The sequence below is a fragment of the Poecilia latipinna genome, unplaced genomic scaffold (assembly GCF_001443285.1).
Source record: "Poecilia latipinna isolate Pla-1442-1.1 unplaced genomic scaffold, P_latipinna-1.0 Scaffold151, whole genome shotgun sequence".
Taxonomy (NCBI): domain Eukaryota; kingdom Metazoa; phylum Chordata; class Actinopteri; order Cyprinodontiformes; family Poeciliidae; genus Poecilia; species Poecilia latipinna.
This window is the reverse complement of record NW_015112767.1, coordinates 95056-106888: the sequence shown is the minus strand read 5'-3', so window position 1 is coordinate 106888 and position 11833 is coordinate 95056. Positions and strand designations below refer to the sequence as shown.

The 11833-nt window shown below is 36.7% G+C and overlaps 1 protein-coding gene across 2 annotated transcripts in view; it reads left to right on the top strand.

Annotated features, from left to right (window-relative positions):
- Positions 1–11833, top strand: part of LOC106945576 (glutamate receptor ionotropic, delta-1) — a 349094-nt gene that overhangs the window by 294324 nt on the left and 42937 nt on the right. For both annotated transcript variants that reach the window (XM_015029358.1, XM_015029359.1), the window contains one exon: positions 6870–6923. In XM_015029358.1, coding sequence (XP_014884844.1) covers positions 6870–6923 — 54 coding nt within the window. The remainder of the gene's footprint in view (positions 1–6869; positions 6924–11833) is intronic.

Here is an 11833-nt window from a genome sequence, read left to right as displayed (position 1 = left end):
TTGCAGAATATGTAAAAGATAAAATATTTTTACTATGTAAATTTTCTTTGAGTGTGACAGATTTGTGTTCTGGTGCTATTATACAGCATGAGGAGGAACTGCAGTGGGATGATTGTATTACATAGATTGGGAAGGAAAAAAACAATTGCAAATAAGCTATATTTTGTTTTGCCTATTGTAAGGCTCAAAATGGAAAAAAAAAAAAAAATTCTTCAAATTAGTTTCAGGAGAGCGTTAGTGGAATATAATGAGATTCCTTTGAAGATCATTTTGCCACCTCATTACAAACGGTACCCGAAAACACTTCTCCTCAAATGGAACAAACCCAAAGAAAGACTACACACATTGCGATATTGAAATATACTGTGAAAACTGCTCCAAAAGCCTCAGCCCAATGGCTTTTTACTGCCTTGGTGTATGGTTCTACTTTGGAAGCTCTTCAGTCTGGTGTGACATTCAAAAGTCGTCGCACTGCGTTTTAATCCTGTTTGTGAATCACAGACGTACCTCTCACCACATAACGGCTCACAGCTACCCACAGGAATATATCTCTGGGGAGTCAAAGAAGAGCAACTTCATGCTTTCACACACCTACAGCATGGAAATGTTTGTAGTATTTTTCCTTTGACACAAAACTGTATGTGATACTTACACCTCTCTACTCACTCCAGCCAATAAAAAGCAGAAGTCTGCAAATAAAAGAAAAACATCAAGGGAATATTGGAGGGGAAGAAGAGAAGCCGTGGTTGGTTGTTTGTTTATGTCAAAAGGGACAATGCACACTGCAAAATATGCCAGAGTTGGCCATAACGACTAGTTTTCATCCGTAGTTCCTCAAGGTGCAATCAATGTAAATACAATACAGACAAGTTAACAAGCTTCTCCCAACAAAAATAAATCAATAAAAATCATTTTTTATCTTTTATTTTGTATGTTTTACCTCTCACTTTGTTTTTGCAAAAACCTTCCAACAAGAAAAATGGTTGACGAAAACAACTTTGTGTGCATTTCTGCTCGACAAACAGCGTACGCTCACACAAAATGCAACACTTGACTCAGTGTTATGGGTTTTCCTAATTACAATTATTAAAATGAAGAGCAAAATCCCAATCGATGTAGATTCCAGTGTGCATCATGACTGCTTTCTCTACAATCTGAATAAAAGATGGAATATAAAATGTTCAGATTCCTTTTGGTTCCATAATGTAAGCGCTTTATATATTCATACTGTCTCAATCCATTCATACACTCTTTCCATGTATCCACTTGTTTTATTTTTCATCAGAAAAGCATCACATTTTGATTTGAAAATTCTGAAGGTGCCTCGTAATGAGGATTCCAATCATGTCTGCATCGTAAGCAAGTGGAAAACTACTTATGCACAGGTAGAAGCTAGCAGCCTGGGTGCCATGGCAAACGGGCGTCGAGATTTGTTTTTAATGAGACATGGCTGTGCTGTTCTCTTGTAAGGCTGGTGTGGTTTAGAATACTGACTACTGTAAGGCCAGTAAAGATTTGTTCTGGTCTATTGATTCTACCAGCTGCACTATCTCTTGAGATCCTGGTATTTGTTGGAGAGGTTGAATTTCTATACACAACTCTCTCTTTTTATGGTTTGAATTGCTCCACAGTTGCGAACCAAGGCTAGCTGGCATCTGTTTTGTTCAAAGCTGAGTTAATGGAGCAGAGTAAGTGTGTTTAAAAGTGTGTTTCCACAGCAACAGTGGCAAGGCTGGGGTCAAAGGGAGTATTGTGAATCTTTTATGACAGACCTCATTACTCCTTCCTGGTTACTTTCTGAGACCCTATCACAGAGAGAACATTGAGAGCTGTGTCTGCTACCGAGACCTTTTCATTGTCCATCTTCCTTAAATTACTGCCAAGAGTCTGTGGAAGCAATTCGCTTAAAATCAAAAAAAAAAAAAAAAAAAAAAAAAAGTTTGGTTGCTATGTGCAGTGACCTGACCTTGAAATTAGAGCGAATTGCTTCAAATGAAGCAAATGTTGATGCTGAATTCACACATTAGGTGAGAGATCGAGGAGCAGAGTGAGTTGAAGAAGACAAACAAATCCGTGTTCTTTTAGGAACAGCTTTTATTGGATCTGAACAAGTATTTATTCCTCATCTGGATGAGAAAACCAGGATGTTGTTCCGTGTGAAACTGAGTTGGAATGCCCTGATGAAGCATTTACATCTGCTGATTATTATACACTATTTGTTTTAAAAGTTGTAATAATAACTGTGCAACTAGACCAATAACTTCATTTCTTCTACTTTAGAAGTAGCTGAAGTGCTGCAGCCAGTTTTGCGTCTCCTGTTTTGTGTATTCATGCTACATTTTTAGAAAGCAGGAACGTGAAGGTCCAAACAAACTCTGGCAAGTTGCACAAGTGCAGTCAAAGTGCAAACATTTTGATCTCGGAAAGGCAGCCCTAGAGTTTTACAATTGTTTTATATTGAACACCTTAAACAAGGGTGCCTGAATCCAGCTCTAACAAGATATATGAATACAATAAATAGCTCATGACCAGCTTCCTTGACATGCTGATGAAGAAATTCCTCCTTCTGATGCAGGTGTGATTCAAGTATGCTGCTCATTCAAAAGAAATGCTTGTGGAATAATTTCAATAATCTCCTGCAGTGTCTCAGCACTTCCTTCCTCCCAGAGTTGCATAAAGTTTGAGTGAAACACCATGTGGGAATTAGATGAAATATTGGTCTTTCAAAAAAAAAAAAAAAAAAAAAAAAAAAAAAAAACAATCTTTAAGTAGAGTTTTTTAGGTGATATATCATCAGACTGCAAAAAAGAAAACAAAAATCCAAATCTGTACTGTACTTTTACCATTACCTTATTCAAAAAACAGTTTACCTTGGTATTACCAGATTGTTGCAGGAATGCTAATCCTATTTCTTTTTACCATAACTGGGACCAGGACCCTCCCAACTAGAACTTTGCCGTGGTCGTTAAGGATGGGCTCATTTGGACCCCACGAGTTTTTTAGTCTGTGACCCTACATGCGTGTCTTTTCTGTTTTTTTTCTGGATATTGATTGTCTGACGACACTCCCCGCGCTTTCCCCACTGTCTGACGTTTACATGTGCTGCACTCCTACTGAGCGTCGTACAAAGTCCACACAAGGGTAACGTGACAGACTCCACCACCTTCTTATTTGAAATGAAACAAAAAAAATTTCTTCATTGTTTTAGTTTGCATCTTTTTGCATATAAAAATGTTAACAGTATCCTGCTATTGTAGGATGATTTATGTGGCGATCCACCAAAAAATGGGCTGTTGACTGGAGGAGACTGATAACCTGCTTGATCAGCCCTGACCGGTGACCGGCCAGTCAGAAAATAAACTGGGGTTTTTTTCTTAGTCAGTGAGCACACTGTCGAATGCCACAAGGTAGCACTAACAAAATCATACCACCATACAAGTGGGTGGTGTGGATGTTTTTGTAATGTCAATTTTAGTAATACTTAATGCAAGATGCTGAAGTCTTGCATTAAGTATTACTTAATTGTCTTAATTGTCAGTGGCCGCTCTGTTATATGTGGCGTTGCATCACCTTTTCTAAAAAAAAAAAAATTCTGACCACTCACAGCAGGAAGACAGAATTAGAATATTTTGAATGCTGTTCTTTTGTCTTGTGTTATAATTATTAGAGAAATGTAAATTTTCTCTAGATTTCAACTAATAAAAAAATAACACACAGCGTCAAAGTACTGTACCTAGATGCTGATGGCATCTGACTTATGAGATTGATTTTAGACTGAGATGTGATTAGTTTTATGCAAAGAGGAAGATCCTTTCTCAGTTTAGCAGACATGAAATTAGCGAGGAACGGATTAAGCAGAATAGTGCAAACGTTAGATTCCCACACAGCCAACCTTAGGCACCTAGTAAATTAAAGCATTGCTGCAACTAACATCAATTTTGTCTTCGATTTCATACTTCACTTATCTAATTGCATTTTCATAACACTCCTGCTTTCGCCGCCTTTCTTAACTTTTTTTCTCCCCCGGAGGACGATGCTGGAGAAAACAATACGCAGCAAAGAATGACGTCTCCCAGAATGACAGATCAATTATGTGTTTGTTGCGTCAGAACAGATGTAGCTCAGCATCAGATTTCAAACGCCATTTCATTCGCAAAGGTTCATTTCCAGGGTGTCTGGTGTTGTCAGTGTTTAGCCGGCCTTCAAAAAAGGATGCAGAGCATCTCAAGCATTGTTGTCTGTTTTGCGCCAAGACATCAATCCCAGCTGGCGCTGTTTGTGTTAACTAACTCACACCACAACACTTGACTTTACCATTATGCCATCTGACAGATTTTGTCTGGAAGAATGAATTCTCCCCAAAGAACTGTCGTTCCTCTGGAACGTCAAGGTTTTATCTTCAAGGCAGACAATAGTTACCATTGTCAGATTTTATTTAGAGACGGCGAGATATTATAATCTGTGATGTGAGAATGGACAGATTACTCGCAGACGACAGGGATTTGCTGCTATTTTCTCTTCACTGCGATTACAAGAAACATTTTGTGATTATTTGCTATTAGACTCACAATCAGCTCTCACTCATGGCACAGCTTGGCAGGTTATCCACATTTAATCAAATGCATAGTTGTGTGATTTGAGATAACTTGATTGTTTTTAAGCTTGAATGCAATCCACCTCTTTCATAAAAATGTCTTATGTATGCCAGTTATCACCCTTCCCTCTTCTCTCAAATTGAAGAAAGAAAAAAAAAAACATTGTGCGACTTCTATGGCTTCCAGGAAAAAAAGAGCTTTCACTCCCTTTAAGTTTGAATAGTAATTCATATATAGTAGTCTTGATTATTGTAGCTTGTCAGTTTACTTTTGTTAGTCACAATGAATTGACTCTGTAGTAGTGACTAATCCCTTAATTGAACTGATGCGTCTTTGCCCAAATACAAGGAAACCACTTTATTTTTTTATTGTACCACCTGTCAAAGTATAATTAGAGTTATAAAAAAAAAAACTGGCAAAAGGCTTGTGATGAAAGAGATGAAAAATTATAGCCCAAGTTCTAGAAAGACTGTAGTAATTATTCTGACAAATGATCATTTTATAGAAATAAATGCCTAAACACATTCAAAAACATAATATAGCTTTATAAAACATACAATGTGCAAGGCATATTGAATGTTGGTCACCTGTGATGATTTCTCCTGTTCAAAGTGCAAATCCGGCAGTGAAGTCAGTTTCTTGATCTCTTCAATATTGAAAGGCATATATAGTGGATTATGACGGTCCCTATTCACCTGTGTTGAAGCTTTTAAGTAATGTGTGTTTATTTCCAAATTGCTTCTGTTGTTTCTGAGAAATATGCAATAAAAAAGAAAGAAAAACCTGAAAATGCGTGAGATGTTTACGGTGTTGACGTTACCTTTTCAGCAGCCTGTACTAGTGAATGCAGAGTAGAGAGTTGTTGACAGACGGAAGTTTCACACAATCTCAATGATGACACGGAGGGGCGGGGTGGGTTGAAAATGATTTGTGAGATTACTTCACCTATGTTCAAAGCATTTGGAGTCATTATGTGCATTCATTTACGCCTAGAAAACCAGATTACTCTCTGCTCTCTATCATAACCGCTTTGCAAAGGGGGTTAGCACAGGGATTAGAGAAATCTGATTTTCTCACCCAAAATTCACCTTTGAATAAGAAGGCTGTTGGCTGTGCAGATGGCTTTCGGCTCCAGAAAGGAAACACTGTAATAGGACTGTGGCGGGATAATAAAAGGAAAGATTAAGACTTGCAGAAAAATGTGTCCTTGTGTTCAGGTGATGCCAGGGTTAAAATATTTTTAAAGCATCCTTTGTCCTAACGTGGTTTTTTCCTTCAGTACACAATGCTATTTATAAAATAGTTATGCAGTTTCTGGAGAAAAGATGAGTATGATCACTGTAAACAGCCATTTGCTCAAATGAAGGGTCCTCTACGGCAGAAAATCAGTGACAAAATGAATCTTCTGGTTACATGGGGCAGTACTTGGTGAAACCATGATTTTTGTTAAAAGCAAATCCTGCACAGTGTTTCGTCGTGCTTATCTCCAACAGCCCGACTGACATTGTGAGTAATAATAATCATTATCTAAATGTTTTTGGAAAATCAGGGAAAAAAAAAAAAAAAAAAAAAGAGTGAGGTTGATGCAGTTTCTTTAATACTAGGGTTGTAATGTGCGTGTGTCACTCCAGGCCCCATTCTCAATAAAAATACTTTTTTTTACCAAAGTACATGTTAAAGACTAGCTTGGTTTGTTGTGCATTTTTCCATCTTCTGTCTCCTCTACTCTGAGATCAAATTAGGCATGTGAAGGACATTAGGAAGCAAATAACATGTACTGAGGATTCAAAGCATTAATCATCGAACCCTGGAATTATCAGTGATTCAATTTTTCCATGTTTTTATGTGTTTTGGAGAAAAGCCGCCTTTCTAAAAGGTCAGAGGTTAAATGTTGGGTCCCAGGACATGTTGACATCTTTGATAAGAAGAAACACTGCAGCTGAAAGAAGCACTGAATGAAGAATAGCCCATCTTAGTCTGTTGTTCTAGTTATAGTAACACAACACAAAGGCTTTTACATGAAGTCCGTCTTCTGAATATCTTTTAGTAAAGTATGACCACATAAATCCTTTATTTTAACCCTTTATTTGAAGAATCCCATTTGAAATTCTGTTAATTTTTTTTTATTAATTATGAACTCATTTATATATATACTTTTCATATAGTACGTACAGTGATTAGTTCTATTTACTGTACCCATCCTATGGCCATTCCATTCTTGCTGATATTGCATTAAGCTGAAATTAATTTTTATTAATTTTTTTCTCACTGCAGGCGGTTGAAACCAACCTTGCATCGAAGGACAGTCACTGGGTCTACGCCAATGAGGTCAGGCTCCACCCATACATGCAGCATCTCTGCTCATTCCAGTGATATTTAACGTCAGTGGCTTCATTAATCTGTTAAAGCACATGTATTGGGTAATTTAAATATTGCTCACAACTGCATTAATGCCCGTTGTGTCGTGTTTAGACATGCATGTGAAAGTGATGGAGTGAGCTGGGGTGCAGGTACAATTTTACAGTGCATGCTCGATTTAACAGTAAATCAAGCGAGATAAAATCTGACTTAGGTTGTGATCCCCCCCCCCCCCCCCCACTCTAAAATATATTGTATGACCATAACAATTTTAACAAGAAACCAGACGTGTATTAGCTGTGAAAATTATGGAAGCTGTTGTTGCAAGCAGCTCAAAATACCTTACACATGCCTATGACTATTGAAGAGTGAGAAATGATTCATTTCCATAGAAATAGTGACTCAAAAAAGGAGAAGGGAAACATTTGCTAGTGCTCATATTACAGCAACTTCAACTAAACCTCCACAGACATGCAAAATGTTGATTGTTGCTGTTTCCCTCTTGATTTAATGTGCATTACATGTCATAATTTACTCTCTTAATAACAGCTTAGTTGTCTGTCTGTGATGGGAATCTTCAGCTAAAGTCAATTTTCTTCGTCAGTTGAACAGAGATGTTAACCCTCACTGATCCATAATTGATTGAGGATGAAAAACGTGTCTGTTCTTGTCACCGTCATGTTTTTAACCTTTTTCTGCAGAAATATTGAGCTACTTTGGCTCTGGATGAGAAGTGAAATTCTGTGACAATGTGATAAATAACTTTCAACTCTACGGTTTACAACAAAGGCAGTCTCACACATCAGGCTGACCAACTTTAATAAACCAGTTTCCATTCCTGCTTTAGTTGAAAATTGCCCAAGCAATATTTCTGTTTGCCAGTAGCTTAGATATTGATTTAAAAAGTTAATGGGGTATGTTGAAAACTTGCCATTTACCAGACTAAATTAGAGAAGTTTGCACTGTAATGAGCTTTTAAAAACTTTTTTATCTTATGTTTCAGCATACCCATAACTGAAAAATTGTTTTCTCTAATATGTTGTACTATTTTTTTTTTATTATTATTATTTTTTTTTTTTGTATTTTTGAAATTACCAGTAAGGTCTAGAGCTTTTTATACTTTAAACCAGTTTTCCAAATAAAGACGCCAGTTTTAAATGGATCTAAATCTCGCTAAATGTGAACTAATGGCATTTTAATTCCATGATGCCGTTTGTGATTGGAATCATGCAGTTTACTTAAAAGTAATTTCTTCCTGATGCAAATTTAAGACAGAGAAGTGTGCTGTTTTGTGTTTGAGAATCATAAAAGTAGTTCTGTTTGGAAACAGCCTTCACAAATGTTGCTCTATCACTTGTAAATTTTGGATATTTAGGAAATAGCTGGAAATAATTTCTGTTGTTTTCAAAATATGTCCAAAATGAATGAAAAACAAGACGGTTTGGATGAATCAAAGCCACAAGACAATCTGAAGTCAGTCGCTTCTTAAATCGAAATGAGTTCCTCAAACAAAATAATTAACGAGACCCGACTTCCCTCCCACCCCCCATCATGTGACTTCAACTAATCAATAATGGTTTACTGCATAAAACGGATCTGATTGTTCCCAGCTTCTATTTCACAGTGAAGAGAAGAGCCGTCTGAGGATACAAGTTATTATGACAAAGCAGTTCAAAAAGGCCGTCAAAGACAAAGCTCTAAAAATCCTTGGTTTAGCAGTCCATTACTTTATGAAAACGTTTCAGAGTTGTAAAATATGAAGGCAAACAAGGCTTTTCAAAGAGAAACGGGTCACCAAACTAATCAGAACTAGCTTTTGTCAGGTAACATAACCTGAAAAAAAAAAATAAAATAAAAAATCAAGTGACAAAACAACTTGTAGTAAAAAGGGCAAGATTGCCTGTTTCGAATAGTCTGTCATGGAGTGTTGAACTAAATTACATTGACAATTTAAACCCGTAATAGTAAAATGGACTCTTGCGTAAGATGTCAAGTCACAATTGTAGCAGAATCAAAATGCTTACTTGCATAGACTCTCATTGCTCAGGGAGGACTGTGTGAAAATTAAAATGAAGGAAAGGAAATAAAGTAAATATCTAATAGCCAAAAATAGCCAGCAGAGCATCACCACCTGCAGTTAAAGAAAAATCCCAGTTCTCTATCATTTCCTCTGCCATCTTATTTAACTGTGACGATAACTTTTAATAGTTCTAAACTTTTAACTTTTTAGAAAACAAGGTTTATCTTGTTTCAGGTAACCAACTCACTCTTAAATATCACGATTATAGGTTTTCTGCATAGCAGCAATATCTGTAACTCATCAAAACACTGGCTAGAGATGCTAATACTGCTTGATGTTTTGATAGGCATCAGTAAAAAGTGGCAATAACTTCTCGGACTTCCTCCATGTTGAATATTTATGAATTATTTGACTTGTCTGTCATGATAACAAACTTTGCTGGTTAATATATTGTTCCAGAAGTCATCACTGTATACGATGATGTTGTGACATATTCATGTAATCTGATGGTAATGGCATAATAATGCAAGAAAACTTTCTAAAAGACCAGTAAACTTTAGTTTATAATGAACATTTAACACTGAAACTGGAAGACATCTTAATTGTCCAAAATAAATAAACAGAACAGCAGAAACAAAAAAAGTGAATTATAGAGTCTCTATAAACAAGATTTTAGACCAACGCACCAGACTGAAAACTTTTATCGTCCAGTTTTTGGTTGAAAGAAGGAGAGAAAAAAAGAAAAACAATAATGGAAACAAATGGAAATTATTGAGTTTGCTCTAATTTATCATGTGATTAATCGATTTATTGTTTATTGTGGCAGACCTACTTGTAGTATTTTATTTCTAATAAGATAACATGTTTCAGTTGCAAAACATTGGTAGAATTTCGAATACCTGATGTCTGGTTTGTTTTTCTTTGTTTCTTTCTTTCTTTCTTTCTTTCTTTCTTTCTTTCTTTCTTTCTTTCTTTCTTTCTTTCTTTCTTTCCCCTTGTCTGCCTTTAATTTTGTCGGCCCAGATGAAAGCAGCCATGAAGCAAAACAAACACCTTGAAATAAGAAAATATAGACATGTTGGGAAGATTTACAAGATTCAATAACTGCTCTTGCCGGCTGCTGTTTCTCACCGCATCTTAGCCTTCAGAGCTTTTTCTCGTATACAAAAGAAAAAAAAGCATAAAAACTCTGAGCTGCTTAGAAGTCTTTTTTTTAAATCTTTCCCCTCCTCCCCTCATTTTCCCCAGCTACTAAAGCATGAAACGCATTGAATCCAAGGATGTATAAAACTAAATGATTTACCCACCATCCTTGCTTATCTCAAAGGGGAGCAGCTGCTTAAAGGAAGGTGTAAAGATAATTTACTTTCATTAATCCATTTAGATTAGATGTCTAAGAACTTTCTCACATAGCTCGTGGCAAAAAAATACTTTTTTATGCAGCTTCTAATTATTTTAAACTCTTGTGAAAAGCTGCAAACACTCTTTATAAACTAATCCATAAGCTGCATCTGCAGGGCCGACTCTTTTCATAGCGCGCTGTAATATATTGATCCAAGATAGTGTTTCCTGTTGGTGTTATATAGAGATCCTGAAAGCCTGCTCATGTTCAGTCTAACGTTGCCGCGTATCCTGAATGGAAATCACATTTCCCCATTACTGCCTGGTCCTGAAAACTCCCGTCAGTCCCAGGTGGCAGCTGCTGCCATCCTGCTGACCATGACTCAGTAGAAATGCACTTTTCTAACCAGGTGATGGTGAAACTCTTTGTCATTTTGTTAGTCAGCTTCCTGAGCTCCCATCACACCCCAAGACCCCACGAAGTCAGAAAGAGGCCTTGCTTTTCATTCGGCTCTCCTGACAAACCTTTATGCAAATCTGCCGCCAGCGGCAGCATGCAGTATGATGAATGTAGCTGTCAACGTTGAAATCTGATAATAGTTCACATTGAGAATAATTCAGATGGAATGCATGGCAGCGATCACAAGTAAAGTGTAAACGGAAAAACAGAAATATTACCCTCACCTTTATTACAAAAAAATGTTCATTTTGGTTGTTGTTTTTTTTGGCCTGATAAACATTCTTTACACTGTAAAAGTCTGTAATCACAATGTTAATAAATTCTCCTCTCGTTAATAGAACATCCCCTGTCACCCTAAGATTTATAAGTATTAATTAAATCTTGTTGTGTAGTTTATTTTCCAAGTATGTTTGCATAAAAAAAAGAAGCAGCATACATTTTTGAGGTGCACAATATATTAAATAGTAATCATTATCAAAATATAAATTGGGAGGCACTGACATCTCATTCATTCCCACTGAGATGCAAATGATTCTTCTGATGCACTCGCTGCTGCCCCACACTTAGTGATTAGTAGGTGTATTACTTAAGACAGCGTCTGTGCAGTGAAGAAATTCTTAACTTTCAATTATATCGAAATGGCTGTATGAAACGGCTGCTATCAAAACACTAGGTTTGATGTCGAGGTGCTTCCTGTCATTAACCGCGTTGAGCATCCATGCAGAAATCCAATTTAAATGTCAAATTTTTTTGGAATTAACTCAGAAGTGGTCGCCCCGGGAGACGTGCAGTTTCATGGTGATGAATTTAAAATGGACCTCTCTTTATGAGCCATCGTACTTAAATGTTACAGAAGTCAAATTCATTGGAGCAATTCAGTTATCAATGAGGTTAATATGTCCCCAACTCGCATTACACTAAGACCTGCTAAGTTAGACCGTAATTCATTCCCCATCACTGTGATGAAATCCTCAGCAGAAGTACAAGTACAGATAATGATTTTTGCTGTGCTTACTGTTGGCCTTTTTCAGTATCACTTGTTAGTGTTATGACTATAAA